Genomic DNA, 24167 nt, shown 5'->3' with positions numbered 1-24167 from the left:
TCCCTTTCTTCCGATCAATATCACTATTTTTTTCAGTGCCGTTAAATGGAAGCTTTTCTTGATATTAGTAAGTTTTTTTTTTCATGATGTCTTTTTTTGTAGAATGTTCAAAAAATTCAATCGAATTTTTTTCGTTTCTTCAACGATCGAGGTTTGGTGGGAATTATAGATTCGATAAGAAATTAATATTTTTACTTCTATTTTCGATTTATTTAATATTTATAATGAAAGTAGCTTATAAATAAAACAAATGACTATTAATTAATAATATGTGGTATTATTAATAATACATCGTTCTAAAATACTTCACAAAAAACTTGAGTCAAGTTTCACGTTTGCTTGAAACTACAAAGTTAAATATAATATAGAAGCATCCTATACTTAAAAGGTTCTTTCCACAACTGGGATAGCTGTGGTAAGAAACTTCAATTCTTTTTAGTTTACTTTTCCAACGCTTTCAAGTTTTTGTACTATATAAAATACCGGCTAGTAGGGAATAATTTCGGGATGTGGAATATACAAACACACTTATTAACCTTTTTCACACACCAATTCCAATATAGTGATGATTACACCTTAAAATAATTTATGGCTCAACTAAATTACCATCTACAATAATAAATGAGACATATGAGCCTGGCTCAGCAGTTATAGCAGAAGATGTAGCGCGCTTTGATGAAGGTTATAGTTTACAATATTATGTATGATATGACGTGGTGCTTAAGAGTTTCATCTTATTTACGTTTAGACTATTGATGTGACAAGCATCGATTTCTTTTTCTTGTTGATAAATAACCAAGATTTTCTTCAATAATATTTATTGAAGAAGAAAACAATTAAATGATAACTAAGAACGATATTGTAGTTTATTTCAAGAAGCAGAATTTAAAAGGATTAAAAGCGTTGAATCCAATGTAACAAGGTACATAACTGCCCTGAATACCTAAATAACTCGTTAGACTCGATCGATTCAACTGAAATAGGACTCATTAAAATGTAAAAGGTCTTTGATTTCTAAATCAGGTTAACATTTTGTATGGAATTTATTATCAATGTATTACTTTTAATTAAATTTAGTTAAATCAGTCATAACGCACGTCATTCATCGTTATGTCATACACTGATTTTCTAGATTCTTGCCTTTAAACAACTTAAAGATTTGCTTATCTGAATATGAGAAATATTTCCTTAGAATAAAATCGACATAAGAACGACAATAAAAAAGAAAAAAACGAATGTACAGCTATTTGATAAGAAACATGAACTGTTACAGAATAGAAAAATTAAACGGAATAATTTTGTGCAAGCTTTGAATAAAATGAAAAACGTCATTTTTATTAGGGTTTCGCACCCAAAGGGACCATATTATTAAGACTCGGCTGTCCGTTCGTCTATCTATCCGTCTTTCATCAATCTGTATCTCATGAACCGTGATAGTTAGACAGATGGAATTATCACAGATTTTGTATTACTGTTGCCGCTATACCAACAGATACTAAAATAAAGAATAAAATAATATTCGAAATTACATACAACGAACGTTTTTATAGATAATGATACGGAACCCTTAATTAGAGTCCGACTCGCACTAGGCCGGTTTTTCAAAATACAGACTTTTATCCAAATTTTAATTTTCAAAAAGCAATAACCAGAATATATGACGACATATATGACGTCATAGATTACAAATAATGTATATTTGAATTATTGTTTTTTTGTTACAGAATGCAGAAATTGCGGAATCATCAACTACCTCAAAGAAGCTAGCGTTCTTTAATTGAAGCAATAATGACTATAAATTTAAGTGCGACGAAATGTGACCAAGTTTCCCAAATGTGACTTTCACTAAATTCAGTGCCAAACAATGTTTTGCTGTAAAGAACTTAAACTACTCTACGCTACTGTTGTTCTTTTACTAGAAGCTGAGTTATTGGTGAACACAGGTGCTATGGAGTCGAAGAGGTCTTCCATTCTGGTCACTCAAAATGCAGACGATCTAAAATCTTTAGAATTGTGTACGACCAGAAATCAACAAAGATTGGGTAGTGTGTTTGGGAATTTTACTCGACACCATAAAAAAGGTAAACATTCGGCATTTTACACTTTTATATACAGCATAATATTAACAATTGTTTTAACAATTCAACGTGAATAATTACAGTATGCTGTGGTCGAAAATCCATAACTACCATGATTATAATGTTGAACATTACTAATTAATAAGTAAACAGGCAATATAGCTACTGCACTTTAATAGCTCGACAAAAATCAAATACAATGGCTAATGTTAATTAACTTTTAATAACAGTGAATACGGCCAGTAATTATAAATCCAATAATTAAAAATTAACCGCAGTAAAATTTGACGACCAAATGAAAACAATTGAACAACAAAAGCGCTTAAAATGTTGTACAAAGAAAATTACGTTTTTGTGTAAATATGAAATATAATTATACTGAATTAATGATATACTTCTGCATGCTTCATTCGTATTAAAATCCATCTAACAATTTAAAACTTATTGTTTTAAATTAGTTGATATCTTTTGTAATTACAGACAAAAGGAAGCTAATTACACAAATTATGTATTAATTAATCTTACAAATTTATTTATTAATAGAAAATGGAATAGTTAAGGCCTGTAATCTTTTTATTATTAATGCTGGATCTGATCCATTGATAGATCAAATCGTTGGAATTAACTTAAATTCATTTTTACAGGTCACAGAAGAAGAACTACAACTACCACGTCATCAACACAAACTACAATAGTTTATACAACTATCGATACAGATGAAGATTCTACTGAGTCTTATACGACGAGTGCCTATAATATTAGCACAACCACATATCCTAATCTGCCCAAACCACTTCGTTTGTCCTCTGAATTAGATAAAGATTTCAATGAAGATGTATATAATATAGATAATGTTCTAGAAGAAGCTAAGGAAACAAGTCGTGAAAGACATCACAATAAACACCACGAAAGGTTACAAGATAAGGAAATCATTACAGAATTAGACGAAGGAGCACTATCAAAGTCTTTAAATAAAGTTAAAAAAATGTATAGAGATTCGACCGCGTCAGCGGTTAATAAGCTTAGTGGCAAGGGTTTAAAAAACGGTATATTTTTGACAGAGAATTGTACTACTGTTATAGCTCAAATAGGAACAACAGCAATATTACACTGCGAAGTTAGTGATATAACAGAGAACACGGTAGGTTTCCTTTATGATGATTAGCTTATTTACCTTTATTTTTCCTTTTTATTTATCTGGGATACGATATCCATATGATACACTCCATTAATTGCCTGTTTTTTTTTTTAATGTGTAAGTAATCATTAAAATTCAATAAAATGTTTGATTACGCATCGGTTAGGCTAAGGATTTGACTTATCAAGAGAAAATATTTTAACTAATATACACACACAAATCATCAGTTCATCATCTGTAAAAAACAGAATTAAACTCCTTGTACCTCAAAATATGGAGCTAAGTTATAATTTGGAAATCCAATAATTTAACTTATTACAAAAACTTCCAAATGGAAAGTTAGATTTGCTTCAAGTTTAGACTTAATCAAAGAATTCAGATAAAATAGTTGAAAGCAATCAAAGTCTTCCAGCAATAACTTCTATAAAACTTTTGTAAAATAATGACATAAAATATATACATGATAAAATACACATAGTATATTTGCATAAGATAATGTATGCCTTTAGGTCGCCATTGATTTGTATGTCAAATCAATGGCAACTTAAAGGCAGCAGCAGCATCAGTGTAGGTCAACAGACATGACCATTATTGTCTTAAAGGTAAAAAAAGACGATATTATCACGAAAGATACAAGCAAAATCTTATTCCAAACATTTTACGCATCTCATTAGGATAACGTATAGAATAATTTAAAAACGTTTTAGGAATTTATTTTACGTGTTGTAACTGACTTGAATTCTATCAGATTTAATAAATTACGCACATTTACATATATTTCACCTAAGTTAATACTTTTAAGAAATTTTATATATTTTTTCCATTGGCCTTTCTACTTCTATATAAATAATAACAGGAAATACTTGTATCTTTTCTGAAAGTAAAGCTATTATCGTAACAAATATATTTATATCACTTTCACGATGAGTACATAAAAATCGTACTTTTTATGGAATTGTAATTTACGCATAAGCCATAAAAACCCAATAAAATCGTAATATACTTATTACTTATACCTTTAATGTTCATATTTATTTTTTATTATCCCCAGAGTGACTATGTTGTTGGTTTACGAAAATCTCGTCATGATCCAAGAGTCGATGATATTTTCTTGTTTAATATCATACGATTTTAATTTTAGGTGACGTGGATAAGACGGAAAGATTACTCGCTGTTATCCGTCGGTCTCGTCACTTACAGCGCTGACAGTAGATTCTTTTCAGCTCACGGGAGACATGTCAAGGTAATTGTGTTTATTATTAAAATTGTAAGTATAATCTTAAATGTACTCTCTGTAACAGTACTATTGTTAAAAAATATAAATAATCCCTGAAAAACCCCAATGATTTTTGGTATTAAATTGAGTCAGTAATAATTATCGTCGTCATCATGATTATTATCATCATCTACTATCTCTATGGTTGTGCCGTTTTCAGATGCTTTGTCATATTTCACTACTTTTTGTAAGCTGAGATTGACAAGTTTTGAAAACTTGGAATCTCACTAAAAATCACGGTTTTAAATGTTAACAAACACTATTGATTTTTTTGGTTATTGAAAATAAATAAATCATAAACTTTAACTAAGAAAAACCTTACGAGCACCTTTTTGAATTTTAAAGATTTCCTAAAGGCGAAGCTAGCATCTACTGGGAATATAGATTTTGCAGCGAATAACAGCTCAAATCATTGAGAGAAAACCTGCCTTTTGCATATTTCTAAAATTGCAAGTTGCAGTCGCAAGCAATGATGGCGTCTAACGCTCGTACTCTATTGAGATGAAAACGTTCATTTACCCTTGCTATCTACAAACATGTTATATTTAAATTAATTCACAAAATACGATTTCAGAATTGGCATTAGTCTATCATTTTGGAATTATAATAATTTTAAAATATTTATATATTTTGATTCTGTAATACTTAATAAGCGAAAAGTTCCTTAAAAATTAATTAGATCATTTCTTTTATGACTTTTTCGTTTTAATTGTTATTCGGACTTACGTCAAACTTTAATGGTAATTCTCATATATTTGTGAATTTAGTGGCGTGTAAGGCTGCAAATATCGAAGTCCTGGGCTAACCAGTAAAACATACATGTTTTTTAATCAATGTCCAGTAACAGTCTGGTGTTGGAACTTTGTCACTACAGTCTAGTGTTTTACTCTTGTTCTAAAAACGAACGTATAATATGCGTTGGTCCTGCTCTTTATCTTTCTCTCTTTCTTTCAACTCTTCTAACTCTCTTAACTAAATACATGAAGTCAATAAATTTATTATTATTTATTATTATCCCCATATTTTAATAAAATATATTAGTGAGAAATTTTAATAATTTATTAATGTTAACGTTTATGATTTAACGTTTAATAAAATCGTTTGGAAAAACCCTACAATTTATACCTCATATATCATTCAAAAAAGAGGTTTTTATTCATTTATTAATAAGAAATTCAATTTCCATACCAATATTTTACTTTATAACGACTAGGTTTATTTTTATATGAGTTCTCTCAACTACTTTAAAGAGTTTCGTTATGAATAATGTAATAAATCGACTCTTGAACAAACCAATAAATAAGATTAAGGATGAAGATCTCGATTTAATTATATTATAAACAAAACCATTGTCGTATTAAAACTCAATTTTGTCAGGAGTAAGATTTTCGATTACTTTATAAACTTTGGAATTATAAATTTAGGAAGCTCCTGATTGTTTGATTATCTGATAACATTAATGTTTGAAGATCGAAATAGAATTTTGTTTGACAATATTAACTTACTTTTGCTTGACATCAAACATTTATTTATTTAAGGAAGACGAATGATAATTGGGCTATCTATGATAATTGGTCAAATTTTCCTACAGATACGGGTACAGTGTGAAACATTCCTTATACTATCCATGCATCGCTAATCATGAGATCTAAGATGTTATACTTGTAATTATGCTAATTATACAAATTAATAGTTAGATTTTGTATATATACCTGCAGCAGTTGACAAGCTTCATCCTCTACACTGGGGCATTTACAGGCCGTTAAAGGAGTTTTTATATAATTACCTTATTTATTATGGTACACCATGGGTAAATTCGCCTTAAATTTAATATTATAAAAAGTGCTATTTCATTTTACCGTAACATGAATACTTTAAAATATCTACGCCTAAGATGTTTCGATGAAAATCTCATATAAAATATAAATTACACAAATATTAAAAATTATGTTATCCGTAAGATTGTTAAATGGTTAAATTGAATAAATAAAAAAGTCGAAAATATGCTTTAGGCTTAGACAAGAATGTACATTTTTTTTGTATCTTCTCAAAAGTAATTACGTTAAAGATATATCCGAGACACATTTTAAAGGCTTAATAACAAGTAATGCAAATTACCAAATATCAGTCCGTATTAACTATAGTACATTACCGAAATAAATTAGATTCCTGAGTTTGATGAGACATCGTAGTAAAATCAAAATAATACTTTTAAACTTATTTATACCTTTTTATATAATTTATTCAGTTTTCAATGTCAGCTGTCAATCATAACCGAAGTTAATCCGGTTATTTCGATTGATTTTAATTGACAGATTATTTACGACAATTATTTCCAATTACTTATTAAAAACCTCAAATTTTACGTTACAACAACCTTGATAATTTAAATTCCGTCGTAAGATTAGAGACAAATAAAGGGCAGTTATTTTATTTTCACGCAGAATATATAAGTTGAAATTGTTTATGTAATATTATCGATAAAAAAGTGTTACTACTGAGTTTTGTACTTTATGTCCAACGGATTCCAATATGAAGAATCAATGTTCCGAACAAGGTATAACTTTACATTAAATTTATCTTGTAAAATTGTGATTCCAAACATTGTATAAGAAGTTCATTGAATAAGGCATATTTTATTAATTTTGTATCATATCCAGACCATGGTTTCTAAAATTCTAAAACTCGAAACTTTTTTGATCGGAACCAACTACCAATTTTAAATGGAGACTATACAATCTAACTGGCTTTTTATCCTATACAATATACAATTATATATAATCTTCCAAATTCATTTCATCATTCCACGTTACAAAAGGAACCTACTTTCCCAATTTCATATTCCGAGCTCCAATTGTTTCGGCCGCGCGTCGGTATCTCAGTAAACATTCTTTTATATATATCAGAATGTACCGAATTCGAGTATTCCTAGTATTCTTTTGAAATACGAACAATATAATGTATACGAAACAAATAGGCGATCAGTTTACTGGCATGGGTAAATACTAAATACTCAATAATAAATATCATAAAAGGAATTCGCGTATGAGTGAATGAGTTACCGATCGATGAGTTGATAAAGAATAAACAAGAATGGAAATATAAAATGAATAATACACACAGATTAAATTGGATTTGGTTTAAGTTTCCGGAAATTTTAAATGCGCTCAATGTACCAGCTAAGCCTAGTCCTTTCATCTTGAAGGTTTGCAGATTGTTGAACTTCAATACACACGTAACAAGATTTGTCCAAATAAATGTACATTCAACACGTGGTAGTTTCGTCACGATGTTTTCTTTCACCGCATGAAGTGAATTATACACACAAATCGAAAATATTCACATGGTAAATCATTGTTGTGTAACCGGTTTTGAGTTCACAGTTTTTGGTGTAAATTTACTCTTAAACTCTCAGCTATGTTTAAGGTTCTTAGAGTTTTATTGATATGTGATATTTAAGTAGGTGGACTGTCAAATAGGCCACCTGATGGTAATTGGTTACCACAGCATACATCGGTACTTACATCATCGATGCGTCACCGACCTTGTGATCCAGAAAGATGAAGATTTTTTACCTCTGGTGCCTACCACCCATATAACTATTTATGGGTGGTAAGTACCCAGCCGGACTTGAACAACGCCACCATTATTTTTTTATTTAAATTCATTGTTATCCTTATTCTATTTTCATTTTAAAATATAGTTTTTATTTGTAGGACTGGGCTCTGCACATACGCTTTGCAACGTCGGCTGATGCGGGCTACTATGAGTGCCAAGTGCCAACTCATCCGCCGACTAGTATCTTTTTTAAGCTCGTTCTTGTCGGTAAGTAAACCCTTTTCATTCCTAACCTTTTTGGTGTATAAATATTCATTGAAACGTTAAAAGGCATGTGTTATTTTTAACGTCAACCGTTATAATATAGGGAAAATAACTTTTAATTATATATAATAAATTAATCAAATTAAGATTCATCTTATAAAATAATTATTTACATTAATAACTAACAGTGATTATTGCTATTGATATAAAACAATTCAATTACTCTTTGTTGTATATTAAAATTGTAACAATAAAAATAAAAGACGTACACAAGCGGTTTTATTGGTAACTAAGCTACCTTTTTAGACTACCTTTGAGCATATGACACAAATTATAAACGGCGGTTCTGTGACTTACACCCTTTTAAAGTATTGAAGAATAAATAAAATGTACCTTTATATTTTACACTAGTAATTTTACTATATATATGTTTTTATTATAAAACATATTTCGATGATAAATCCATTCTTTTTTTAAACTTTTAAGTCGAACGTAAAGTATCAGGAACATTTAAAGAATACACAAATCTAAACAGAATATCACCGTATAATTTCTTGTATTACACCAAGTGTATACTGACAGAATCGCAAGACGGATAACCTTTTGTTATAATACATCTAATCATATAAATATCTACATTTATGTATATGTGGTTAATACATAATAAGTATATTTATATAAAGTATGCGAGGCGTTCAAATTGCTATATACAAAGTAAGGAGGCGAACTAGTTCCAAAGTCAAACAGAGTAGGAATAAGTTTGAGAATAAAATAAAATTATATTAAATAAATTAATTTAATTATTTTCCACCAGCCGCTTACGCAGAGATAGTCGGTGAATCGGAGAAGATTATCCATGAAGGGTCCATGTTGAAACTCGTGTGTGTCGTCAAGCGGTCCACTGAGCCACCGTCTTATGTATTCTGGTACTTCGAGAACCGAATGATTAATTATGACCTGAGTAAGTATAATTATTAATACATTACTTATTACTAAATTATATAACATTTGTATCACCTAGTTTTTTTTTTCTTCTAAAAATGAGTTGAGGTTCTCTATGTATTCTCCGTCCTCTCAACCTTTAATCCAATTATAATGAAAATTTAATGAGGCGATATAAAAAAAAACTTCGTCGGTCAATATTAGTTCTATGTAGAATACGTAATGAAACCGGGTCGGTCAGCTTGTAATATATAAATTGATTACACATACGAAAGTAAATCTGCCCGTCTGTCTGTTACTATTTAACAGCCAAACCACTGATGAAATTTGATGTAATTTTATATAAATAAATTGGTACTTAAGCACCAAGGAAGGATTTAGACTTTTTATGTCTAACACTTATTGTTCAAAACGAGCAAAGCCGCGGGCGATAAAATGTTTATAATTTCTTACTTTTTTTAAACATAATTTACTAAAAGTAAGAAATAATCTTGGGAACTAAGATGTTATATGTCTCGTGCCTACAGTTACACTGGCTCACTTACCTTTCGAACCGGAATACAAAAATACAAAATTTTACTGTTTGGTGCAAGAATATCTTATGAGTGGGTGGTAAAATTTCCTATTATAATATTGGTTATACCATTACATAAATTAATATATTATTCGTAAAACCCTGTAAAGTTTAACTACGAAATAATCCAGAGTTACTATATACTACAGAAATATAAAATATACATTCGTAAATTTATCGACGGTTGTTGTATTTTATTAATTAAACTTAAGCTTGTGGCAACTCAAGCTTACTTTGTTGGACAAGAGTTCAACTAAGTTGACACTACCGTTTTAACGATCGATTATATGTTAAGGTCGTACTATTAATATTCGTTGAATTTGGCGTATGCTACGCTATATACGCTGATCTTTTTTATTGCTGCAAACAATTCAAATCGATGTACAAATGTATGTTGGTTTATATGTTTGAGATAAGATAAAATTAAAATCAGTAATCACATTGATAAATTAACATTGACATTACATTAACATTAACAGCCTGTAAATTTCCTAAGGCCTCCTCTCCCTTTGAAGAGAAGGTTTGGAACATATTCCACCACGCTGCTCCAATGCGGGTTAGTGGAATACACATGTGGCAGAATTTCATTGAAATTAGAAACCTCCTCACGATGTTTTCCTTCACCGCCGAGCATGAGATGAATTATAAACACAAATTAGGCACATGAAAATTCAGTGGTGCTTGCCTGGGCTTAAACCCGAAATCATCGGTTAATTCCATCTCGGCTTCATTTCTTGATAAATTAATGGAGAATATTTTTCTCCACAATTTTTTATGGAACATATAATATACTTGTTTTATATTTAAATACTAAACAAGCAAATTATTCTTAGATTATTATTCTAGATAGAGATACTATCTAGATAGAGTTTCTTACTACAAAATAACCAAAAACAAACGAGTTAACTTTTCTATCTTGGTGTGCCTGACAGTTACGCTTGACACTTGCCAAACGTCACACTAATTCACTGATGTGCGTAGCAATTTTGTGATTCCCCACTGTGATGTTATATCTGGTTATATAAATAATCAATCAAGTTCCTGCCACTAATAACAACATTGAATAGCTTACCACACTAATCATAATAATTCGTAATGAAACTTTAAGAATGAAACAAAAATAAATTAATAATAACTTCTTACTTTGTTATAACTGTACCAGTTAACCATTTATCATGATGATTAAAATATATTTTCATTGTTAAATTGGTCCTATCGTTAGTTTATTCGTTATATTGTTTATTATGAATCTAATAATATTGTAAATTTTTGAATAATTGTAAATGGAGCATTCAATTTACAATAAAACGTAAAAATATCTAAAGATTTAAATTTCGACTTAAATTGACCTGCTATACAAAAACGAAAAACTTTAAATTAAAATATGAATGTCAACCGATGATTCCAAGTTCAAACCTTTGCAAACATTGAATTTTCATTTTGATTTTATTTATCAGTCCTCTCTTTCTTGGTGGAAAGCGTCGGTCACATACCTGCATATAGGGAATGAAAATATGCCTCGTACATCCTCCAACATTCTCCTCAAACAAAATTGAGGAGGCATTAGCCTACCTGTGATATATGTACACGCTCTTACTTTTTTATTTAATATTTACAATCTGGCTATATTTATTATAACGAACGTTCCTGTCAATTATCCTGGAACATATAACCTCAACCAGGACGTCGTCTTATAAGTTTTAAATCAAATTCCTGTATTAAACAGTGAAGAATTACGCTTACTTATTGATTGTCAAATTTAACACTACCAGAGGTTCGGAAAAGAAAGTACCGTGACCTGAGAAGAACCGGCGAAAGAAACTCAGCGGGTTTCTTTTGGACAATTTTATTATTTACAAATATTCAATATCAAAAGAAATAGCCAGGAGACGATCGTTTTATTACAGAGGTGTGCTATCAACCATGAACTCACTAATTGTTTTTTTTTTTTGGCAACAGAACTATTTTGAACTCTTTCTGGAATCCCGATGTAGAACCGTATACATTGTTCCAAAGAAAAAAATGTTACAGATTCTATGCAGTCCAGTAACAGGAGTAACAAGTTTGTATTTGTTCCTTGTACCAATTCAACGAGTATCACAATTTCTGACAAAATCATTAATATTATTCCGTACATACATAACATTAGAGAATATATATTGAGAAGCAATAGTTAATAAATTTACTTATTTAAATTTATACCTCAATGATTCTTTAGCTCCTAGGTTTTGATAGTATTATACAATTATGAAAATACATCAGCTATTCCTTATCAGTTAACTATGCTGTATTAGTATTAACGGAAGTATCATCAAAATAACAAGGTCAAGTGAGTCAAAGTAACCTCATAATGAAATATGCACAACAAAATCACCACAGCGAGACTTAATTTGATCTTAATTCCCTGAGTGGTAACCAGAAATTCTGCGAAACTATTAATAATAATTTCCCAGCGTATAGCGTGATAAAATCACGTAGAAAGTTTTCCGACCAGTATATGTATTAAGAAGAAACCTTGCTTCTTAAGAGGCACTAATGAATTAATATTTGTTGGTTGCCTATTATAACAATGACCGAATATTTCTTAGTAGTCATTTTCAACAGAGATAATCCAGCTTTATTTTAACTGTTTTAAATTTGGAATATAGGACATATGATAGTAAGTAGTCACAATCGCTCCAAGATATTAGCACTATGAGATATATCAACCATCCCTCATGGCGCATGTGCGGCCGAGTTTAGGTCTAACAAAATATCTAAAAAATAAGATGCTATGTCTTTTTCGAATAGCCCAATATGAAGAATTGTTTTTTTTTGTAACATAGGCGTAACATAATTGGCGAACGGTACAAATGGATAATTAGTCACCACTTCCCTGAGACATTGGCGCTGTGGGAAATTTTAACTAATACCTGCATCGCCAATACGCCACCAACCTTGGAAGCTAAGATGTTATATCCCTCGTTCGTGTAGTTAGATCACGAAGTACGAAGTATTTCTTACAGTTTGTTGACGGTCGTGACCACTTACCACCAGGAGGCATATTTGTCCCGTCCGCATACCTATACTATAAAAAAAACCTATATATATATAATACTAAACTATAATTCGATAAAGTACAGAAATCTATTTAATCCATAAGCAGAACGTTACAAGCAACCAATAAATAAAATAAGTAATGTTTAAAAGTTCGCTATGAAATTATTGTTTTAATGATGTCATTACTCATTGCGTTGCGTTTTCAATTTATGCATACATAAAATAGATTATTATTACAGTAGCATGATTTACGTTTGCTTTACGCCATTTCGTTTTTAATTTAGCCATAATTGCGGCGTTCACGACGTTTGTAGATTTATTCGACATAACTCAGGATAAATAATAAATGTTTCTTGCAACGTAGCTTTTTATACGGCTTACAGTAGGTTTACATTGAAATCGTCACGTAAGGAAAAACCGTTTTGCCTTCTCCCAGCGACCTTTTCCTCTTTGTTCTGTTTCTGTCTCGTATATACGACTTAATATTGGAATAACATCATTTATATATTTTATTTTTTTCAATTTATTTTACAATTTTATTCATAAATCGGTTCTAATATTGATTCCATTGTATTTCTTATTTAATACATAATATTTATATAGCGAAAGCAACTTCGTTTTAACTGGGTGTCCCACGACATAGGATTTTTTTTTTTTTGAAACATGATTAATTGTAATTTATAACTAGGATTCTAATTAAGTTTCTATCATCACTTATGTGTGAAATTAAAGTGAACTAATAATTATTAAATAGGTACCATTCGTAATTTAATCTAGAACTGACCAGAATAATTTAGCATTGATGTGTTCGTGTTTAAGTTTAAGGATTTGTGTGACAGGGTAACTAAAGACACATGGGATAATATCTCAATTCTTAAGGTTGGCGGCGCATTGGCTATTGAAGAGATGGTTATATTCCATATGGTGGCATTGTCTTGTCTTACTTGGTGGTAGGTCTTTGTGCAAGCCCGTCTAGGTAGGTACCACCCACTCATCTGATATTCTACCGTCAAATAACAGTACTCTGTATTGTTGTATCCCGGTTAAAAGGGTGAGTGAGCCAGTTTAATCACAGGCACAAGGGACATAACATCTTAGTTCCCAAGGTTAGTGGCGCATAGGTGATGTAAGTAATTGGTTAATATTTCTTACAGCGCTTTTGTTTATGCGCGGTGGTGACCACTTACCATCACCATATGCTCGACCGCCAACAAATGCCATATAAAAAAATGTCTATGGGCAATGGCAATCACTAACCACCTATGACATAAATAATAAAAATAATCGTATACTACTAATATATTAAATTTAAATAGAACCCTAAGACGGCAAAATATTCAAGATTTATTTTGAAATGATTATTGAAATCTCTTAATTTCAATATTCTCTCGTTTCCGAAACGCTGATCAAAATTCGATAAACTAATTTGAATTTGTTATTGGTCGATGAGGCAATAATCTAACAATAAGCTTTTAGTCAAATTAGTATTCGGTTTTTAGTCAAACTTTATTTATAATTTTAATATATTATTTTTTCTAATTTGTCCAGATGGCGTCAGTGTTCACAATGGTCGTCAAACAAGTGAACTTATCATTGGCAAAGCAGAACCTCGACACTCTGGCAATTATACCTGCGTGCCAGCGAATGCCAGAGCTGCATCTGTCACCGTACACGTCGTACAAAGTAAGTAAACATGAAACGAATGGTTTTCCGTTTTTGAACATCGATCAATCAGCTTCAATATGAATAAGGTTTGTTTTTTTATTTATTTATGACGAACATTTTTTGTTTAGTAGACTCTCAAATGAGCAACATGAATACAAATGGTCTCCGCCCTTTGCACTTACACCAACAACCTTAGGATGTGAGATGTTATGTTGTCTCCTGTGCCTACAGTCACACTCACTTACTCATCCTTCATACTGGACCCTACAATTTTAAATATTGCTGTTTGGGGGTAGAATAAATTGTGATTGGGTGGTACCTGCTGAGATGGATTTTTACAAAGTTTCGTACTTCACTCTCTTAGGCTCATTAACAGAAGCCTAAACACCGATAATTTCCATACAAACTTCCATCTCCTATTGAAACTCCTTGGTGTATAAATTTTCTGCCTCACCGCTCAGCGTTCCATAAGGAATTTCTGCGCAAATGTGATTTACTTGTGGCACATGGCTTTACAATTAAATCGGACGAAGGTTGTGGTTACTAGTTATACTATATTTATATAGAAATGTATAATATATACAGAAGTTCAAACAGATTTACGCCATAATCTGTAATAATATTATAAATGTGAAACTTTGTCTGTCTGTCTGTCTGTTAACCTTTCACGGCCGATCCACTGAACCGATATTAATTAAATTTGATACGAAACTAGCTCAACCACAGGAAGGTCATAGGCTTTATGTTTAACACTTGATGTCCAACCCTTAAAACGAGCGAAACCACGTAGGACAAAAATATATTATATGTAATATTCAACTGAATGAAAATAAAAAGCCTTTGTTATGTTTACTCTGCTCTATATATTATACCGATATATTTTGTTATAAAAGATCACTAATACATAATTGAAAAACTACACAAATAATAAACAATATAAATGTTTTATATACATTATACGTGTTTATGTTCCAATATAATCAGTAATGTTAGTTTTTTGAAATAAAAAAATGAACTTTATTTTTTTTTCTCGGTAAATACGGGTCGCTGGATGTATCACTATGGAATTGGACATAGTACACTACGTATTTGATCTGTATCTCATTATTCGGTTCGACGCTTTACGGTATTACACCCGGCTGATCTATAAATAAGTTGGTTTAGAATTTGAAACGAGAATTATCTGGTTAGGCTACGCCATTAAGAGGCTCCACAAATGTTTGCGATCGGACGTAGAAAGGTCGCTTTTGAATTGAATTCGATTACACATATTATAAGATGTAATGTCCCAGTGGGTATAAAATCTGTATTTTAACCAATGATTTCGGATTTGATTTACGTATAACGTCTTATCACGGGCTTCATTTGTATTTGTACAACATTTTGTCGTATTGCGGTGATGCCTGAATGTACGAGCCGAGATCGCCACGAGTTAGAACGCGTGCATCTTAACCGATGATTGCGTGTTTAAACCCAGGCAATCACCACTGAATTTTCATACGATTAATTTGTGCTTATAATTCATCTCGTGCTCGGCGTTAAAGTAAAATATCGTGAGGAAACCTGCATGTGTCTAATTTTAATGGAATTCTGCTACATGTGTATTAACGACCTATATTGGAGCAGCGTGGTGGTCCCAAAAGGAGAAGAGGCTTTAGCGCAGCAGTGGAATATTTACAGGCTGTTACACATCACTATCATTGAAATATAATGATAGCTCAGTCAAGATGGGTTTAAATTTCGACAAACATTTTTTTACAACTGACCTGGGATGTTGTCTCTATCTAATGATATATGGCCTCCAAATCTATTCCGATCTAAATCCAAATAGGTACTTTATGTAACATGTAATATAAAACTTTAATGCCTGGTCTGTATATTTAACGAAGCGTTATTGTATATATAATGACAAGTTATTACGTTAGATAATATTATACCACTTTGAATATTAGGTTTTTTTTTTAAAATCGCATTTAAACATTGCAAGCTATTCGATTACTTGTAAGCGAATTATTATAAATATGTTAAAATGAATCGATTTCGAATATAATAGTATAGTAATCATTCATTAAGTAACTGAGGAAAACTTTGTCGATTACGTTAAAGCTACGACAATTCTAGTTAATAACTATCCCTTGACAATTTCCCTTGAATATTTTATTTTAGATTTTTCGAATAAATAAAGAACTTTAGGTAAATAAATTCAAGATAAAAGGCAGTCAACTCGTACAATCCCTCTCCCGGGACTTCCCCGCACCTGACTCTAATACGATTTTAGCTTTTGATAATATTCATCTTTTGATAATCCTGTCCCTGATCTTTTGAACGAATCTCGTTGAAATGTAACTTTCCTTAAAATTCTAAACTGTTTTTTTAAATTCTTTATGTTTAATCTACAATATTTCATATTCATCTTTTTTTTTGAAATAAAATAAGTGTCAAATTATATTGGTCACAGTACGTATATAATTAAAGACGACCGAGTCGCGTCAATTATAATGTATATGTCTAGTGATAATATAGAAACACACGAAGTACACTCCTAAGGGAAAGCAACGTAGTACATAGTATATTAAATGTAAACTCTATGTAGTTGCATCTCACTGATTGCAGTTTACCAACATGACGACTACTGATACTTGAGTTGGATGCGTTGCCTCGTTGGTTTAGTAGCTAGATATAAGACCATAGATCTCGAGTTCCTGGGGTCAAACCCCAGGCCAGACAATTTTTTTTTTTTTTCATGGAAGTTAGAAATAGACATTTCCGTGTTTCGGAAAGCAGACTTTTTGTCATGTCGGATTTGCCATTCAACCGGATTATGAGAGTGAGGGAATCAAGAGTATTTGCACACACACTTGAGCACTGTAATAATAATCCTGCGTGGTGGGCTCACCCTTGAGATTAACTGCTGTGGAAAAAATCGGTTTGGAGAAAATAATAAATGTGGCATACACTCTGTGATATATTTTTTTCCTACACTATTCTTTATTTGGGCAAGAATTATATCAATTAAAAAAACAAATGCATAATCATGTTTTATATTTCAATATTTACATAACATACATTAAACAGTCTGTAAATTTCCCACTGCTGGGCTAAGGCCTCCTCTCCCTTTGAGGAGAAGGTATGGAGCATATTCCACGTCGCTGCTCCAATGCCGGTTGGTGGAATACACATGTGGCAGAATATCATTGAAATTAGACACATGCAGGTTTCCTCGCGATGTTTTCCTTCACCGCCGAGCACGAGATGAATTCTAAATACAAATTAAGCACATTAAAATTCAGTGGTGCCTGCCTGGGTTTCAACCCGAAATCATCGGTTAAGATGCACGCGTTCTAACCACTGGGCCATCTCGGCTCAGCATTTATTAAATATAAATGCAGGATTCAAATTAAAATCATTTCATCTAAATCGGTTTAGCGTTTCAAGCGCTACGAAGTAACAGACAGAGTTACTTTCGCATTTATAATATTTGTATTTTTATACTTGTACAATTCAGTATCATTTGATCTCCTCCAATCGCAATTCCTTAGGGGCCTGGCGAAGTAAAAGTAGCATTATCGAATTTGACCTCTTGCCCTATATATGTAACTGTCATTCGCACTCATAACACAAGCTTTACTTATATTTAGAGTGGATGAATATTAGGAATATCTTAAAGCGGGCATTATTATTCATCAAAATAAACCCAAACATGTTTTTCTAAATAAAATTTGGCTCAGTAAACATATAATTCTTATATTTCAAATAAATGTTATAAATAAAACTTCTGAATAAATAAAAAATAAACCACTGGACTCATGAATTATTATCGTAAAATATTATCCTTAATAATATAACATCTCAAACGATTTGGATAAATATTATACCATATTAATAAAAAAATCATAAAAGAAAATCTCATAGAATACGGAAATGTAAGAAAAGTTTATTTCCATATAATTTTATACTATACATATAAGAGATAATTTTACCTTTTTAATATTAATTAAATATTGTATAATCTTTATTGAAAAAGAAAAAAAAAATCTTTTGATACCATTAGCCTTGGATGTAGATAAAAAATGCCTTTCGTATTATTAGTTGTCCTTTTCATTTAATACCGACTTAATAAAATATTTCAAAAAGTAATAATTCGCGTAATGCGGACAATATTTTGTTGAACAGCGATCTGCCCCGGCTGCGCGCGGGAAATAAATGTATATCATACAAATATACTATAAGTATTTAAAACGGGATATTTACCCAGGTTTTTTTATTTTTATTTGGTGGAGCTAGACATTTCGACATTATCTACGAATGTCTTGTTCACGAGACTGCCGGTAATTATCCCGTTTTAAATACTTATACTAATAAAAATAACCATCTTAATTTAAAATCTTACATACAAATATAGTTTATTAACATTGTTTTTTTTTTTTTAACTTTTAAATAACTTGTATTCGAACCTTTAGATCGCAGTGTTAATTGCCAGGATTTAAATCGTTATCTGCACTTAAGTCCAAAAATGACATACAGATAACTTTTATTATATCTATTTCATTAACGGATTGTACAATTATAAGAAACATTTACTATGTATATAATATATTCTAGTAGATATGTTAGCGTTGATACATTTTTATCGATATATCATAATGTCATTACGCTAGCAACATATTATTATGTCCACTTGATAACAAATCAAAGACTCTTTGCCTTATTTCAACGTACAATTAGAGGGGCCTTCCTTAAAAGCAATTTACTCCGTAGAAAATTATGAGTAATGTTTTATGAGCCCGTCAATCGCAAGTAATTGTGATGATACTGAAATAATACTATGTTATTATGGGCGCAAATTAAATCAAATGGAAACCAGATACTATAAATATAAAATGATCCCAAAAATAGCTCTGTTCCGTAGCCGCGAATTGAAATATAAATCAAGTTCTGCTTTAGCTTCTGAATTCAACTATTAATCTTCCAGTTTCATCGACCCTATTCAATTGAATACGTCAAAGTTTTTTTTTCTGACCGCAGCTACGCTTATAGAATAATGAATTCATTTTGAATAAATTTAAATTTCGAACCCAATATTTAGAATACGTGAATAACTTATCTTAAACTAGCAGCGGGATATTAAATCTTGGGTTAATTTTATGCTAGACTTTGGGTTGAGACTCGGTTTCTCATAGACGCAGAATTAAATTTTAAGCTACTTAGAAAGGTGCAGTCTTAAAATTTGATTGGATAAATATTGGGTGTGGTAGGGCTTCGTGCCAGCCCGTTTGGATACACACAACCCACTTATCAGAAATTCTACCACCAAACAGCCGTATATAGGATTGCTGATTTTCAGTTTGAAGATCGAGTGAGCCATTGTAACTCCAGGCACAAGGAACATAACATCTTAACTCCCAAGATAGGTGACGCACTGGTTTGATGTAAGGAATGGTTAATATCTCTTACGAACCAATGTCAATGGCTGGTGATGACTACTTACCATCAAGTGGCCTATTTGGCTGACTACCAATAATATTAAAAAAAAAGTATTATTAGTATACCGTGTAATCATACTGATGGTCGATATCAGTGCAAGCCCATCTGGGTAGGTAGCCTTTCTTACTAATTTTATCATTACAAAGTGTTTTTTTATTCCAGTACGAAGACTCAGAAAGCCAGTGTAATTATAGGCTCAAGACTTTTCTCCATCATAGATATTGCATTGGCGATGTAGGATTAACACTTATATCCTCATTAACTGTTTGACAAAGGTCAACCAATGCGATGACATGACGATCTTATGTCAAACAGTCTTCACACTTTAAATAAACTTAGAATTAGTAAATTACAATTCAATATAAATGTGATAGATGCCAATAGTATATTTTGCACTTGGCAATATAGGTTTTTTTTTGTATATGTGTTATGAAGTACGGTTATTTACATTAATTTTATTTTTCAGGTGAAACGCCAGCCGCAATGCAGCACGGTAACAATTCATCAATGAAATCTTTTCATGGGAATTTAGTGAAATATTTAATACTTCTTTCATTATTACTTAATATTGTACAAAGTTTAGGAGAATTCGGATAACAATAATACGATGTACAGCTATCGATGTAATCCTTTCGGATAATGATGTTTTCTAGTTGAAAATATGTACAGATATATTTAAATGAATTACTCGTATTTAATATATCATCGCTTTAATAAGTGATATGATTTACATTTTAATATTTCTATATTTTCGTAATAAATACTAATATCTGTGTAGGCAATTATGATTTTATTGGATTTCAAATAATTGTAAATTTAAATAATCTTTTTATGTTGTTATTATTTTTTCGAAATTTTATATTTAAAACTATTTTTATGAAAAATTAAACTAAAAACGTTGATTAAGCAACACCTTGTTTATTAATACAGATATAATTATTTATATATTTAATTATATTTATATGAAGTCATGATTATTTATTGTAATAAAAATATGAGTAACAATTTTAATATTTGATTACTTTAAACAAATCCAGACATTTGTAGAATTAGGATTGGGTTAGTTTCTTCATAATGATTTACTTTAAACGTTTGACGTTTTAAATGGAGCGTAACTGAGTGCCATAAAGTAATATACACAAATGGCTATAGTTAAAACTAACGATGCTGTATTAAAACATCAATTTGTCATTTACTGTCAATCTTGATGTGAAACATCAATTAGCGCACTTTGGGGGTAAGAAGTAGCGACGACCGACGGAACGGCAAACGCCATGACGCTCTCTTATGACGTCACGCCTCTTTCCGCGCTCCCTACTCCCACGTCACAGGGGAATGTGTGTAATGTAGATAAATATATTTAATTTATTTACGAAAATCTATGCTTATATTTTTTCCGTATTAAATTATTACTGATTTTTTTTAATTGTAATTTCTTTCGATAATCAATATTTTGATGTTTCATATCAGGGGACTGTTAGGCTATTCTTTAACAAGAAACTCGAAACTCACAGAAGCTTGAAATGTCAGAATATAATATGCGACAAAAAGACGTATCACTATAAGTCTATTGTCAATATTTCACGAGTGAGATACGAAGTGATTTCTTACTGAATCGCACTTCTGTGACGAACAATTTTCTGTTTCAGTATGATAAATGATAATGGTCAAGTAAAGAGACATTATTTTATTAAAATATAAAACCATTATGTATACTAAAATCTATTTTATTTGTGAGTTTAATAACAATTAAAAATGTTAAACATTTTAAAATTATTAACGAACAACATTGATTTCAATGTCAGTGACAGCTCACACTGAACTCAATGACAGTGACATAAAGGTTTGTTGACCTTAAAAATAGAACAATAAATACTCCTTTGTTATAAAATTTTATATATTAAAAAAAACTTTCAAACTGGAAAACATCGTGTAAATTTGAACATTTTATTATAACAGTTGATAAAAATAAAGTATACCAATGAAGTACAATAATATTTGATGTAAATAAGCTGTGAGATATGTTCACATATAAGTGATAAATATGTAAAATTATCTGTAATGGTTTTAAGAATAAATAAGATTTTGAATTTAACGTGCCAAGTTTCGATGTGTTTTATTTTTCATCATATACATTATTTTATTTAAATAGAAGAACAGACAATTACACCCAAACATGGTAAGCAGGATTTAGAGGAATACAACCGGGGCACCTGCTCCGGGGCCTCCTACAACAGGGATTCCGATGAGATAATTACTTTTTTTTTTAAGTTACTAATACAAAGAGGAAACATTATTACTAACAAACCTGACTTACAAATGAAAATATTCATTTGTAAGTCAAACATTAATTTGTATATAATTAGTGATCCACTATCGCTGCTCGGCCTCCACTCATTTGTGGCCCCAGGGGCTCCAGATCTTGAAATCCGGCTCTGATGGTAAGTATTCTTATTTATAATATCTCCAGTAAATGGGGAGATTTTGAGTGTATATCTTTGTTTAGCGTAACTTTTGTTTTGCTTCGGGTTCAGTATAGCTCGACAGGGATACCGTCAAAATTTCCTTGGTTGTATTTTAGTCAAGTTTTTTTTAAATAGCTCTGTTTTTTGAATATGACCACGAAATAAATTTAAATATCAGATTTATATAAAAGAGCGAATTAGTAAATTGTTAAAGATGAATTTAGTAAAAGAGTAAATTGTCAAAGAACAAATCAAATTAAATCCTATTTTTATTTAAGGATGTAGCTATAGAATATATTTTAAATAACAGTAAAGCAACTCGCGCGAAATTTATATATAAATTTATTTCCGCATAATAAAATGTTAGGTGTAATGCGATTTCCAAGGAATGCCATTTTAACACTACAGACTACCTAACTCCGAATTACTACTGTGAATTTTTCGACAAAATCACTCAAATATATTTTATTAGCATTTTAGCATTATTTTACTTTTTGGTAGGTCTTTTGCAAGCCCGATTAGGTAGTTTCCACTCACTCAGCAGGTATCCTACGGTCAAACAGTAGTACTCAGTATTATTGTGTTCCGGTTTTACGAGTGAGTGAGCCAGTGTAACTTCAGGAACAAGGGACATAACATATCAGTTCTCATGTTTGGTGGCGATGGTGCATTGGTTAATATTTCTTACAGTACCGTAGTCTATGGTTGGTGGTGACCACTTACCATTAGGTAGATCACTCATACTTAGGTAATGTACTCTAATGAGTATTGACATCGACAAACTCCTTCAGTGCCTTGAAGACCACTTTTTTTTTTTAATTCTAAATATTACGTAATGATTCAAAAGTGAAAAAAAGCTTAACAACTATTTTAATCGTGAATTACTATAATAATTATCTTAGTTGTAATAAAATTTTCAAAACGATGTATAAGTACCGTTGAATTGTCTTTGTAAATGATTGAAAAGGAATGAACATTTTGAATATTCGCGAAATTTCGCGAGCTACATTCAACGACTGTTGGCATGTTCTAGCACTTTCGAAAGTTCTTCAACTTTGAGATGTAAATTGTACATGCATGCTACGGGTGACCTTTTTACGAGTGCAGAAACCAATCAACTTGACTTTATTTCAACTGTTACATGTATATTTTGTTACGTTTTATTGCGACAAAGTTTTAAAAATTTGAAAGATATATGACGTTGTGGTCTCCTCGTGTTTTCGTTACAATTATAATAACCTACGTTAAAATCTTGAAAAAATAATAATTTAATCGAATGCATAATTATTTACGCCTGGGGATTGTGTTAATCACTCTCTGATCAATCATGTAGTAATATTATGTTAATTATAATAATATTATATTTGATGACCTCCGTGGTCGAGCAATGTGTACAGCGGTTTTCATGGGTACGCCACTCCCGGGTTCGATTCCCGGCCGTGTCGATATAGAAAAAGTTCATTAGTTTTGTTGTTGTTGTTGTTGTTGTCTTGGGTCTGGGTGTTTGTGGTACCGTCGTTACTTCTGATTTTCCATAACACGAGTGCTTTAGCTACTTACATTGGGATCAGATCAAATAATCAGAATAATGTATGTGATGTTGTCCAATATTTATTTATTTATAACTAGCTTCCAGAGAAAACATCATCAACTTGTTGCCAGGTTTGACATGTTAATTTTGTTC

General features: G+C 31.0%; 1 protein-coding gene across 1 annotated transcript; it reads left to right on the top strand.

Moving 5' to 3' along the window:
- Window positions 1-1816: 1816 nt before the first annotated feature.
- On the top strand, window positions 1817-20677 carry LOC125072760. The gene is made up of 7 exons (XM_047683443.1): window positions 1817-2081; window positions 2723-3219; window positions 4358-4459; window positions 8209-8317; window positions 9129-9275; window positions 14418-14552; window positions 20485-20677. Exons 1-7 carry the CDS (start codon window positions 1865-1867, stop codon window positions 20613-20615), a joined length of 1338 nt encoding a protein of 445 aa, XP_047539399.1. The 5' UTR covers window positions 1817-1864; the 3' UTR covers window positions 20616-20677.
- The last annotated feature ends 3490 nt before the right edge of the window (window positions 20678-24167 follow it).

This window comes from Vanessa atalanta, chromosome 22 (genome assembly GCF_905147765.1).
Source record: "Vanessa atalanta chromosome 22, ilVanAtal1.2, whole genome shotgun sequence".
In the NCBI taxonomy this organism is placed as follows: domain Eukaryota; kingdom Metazoa; phylum Arthropoda; class Insecta; order Lepidoptera; family Nymphalidae; genus Vanessa; species Vanessa atalanta.
Note: the sequence above shows the minus strand (reverse complement) of the source record. Positions and strands in the feature narration are given on the sequence as shown.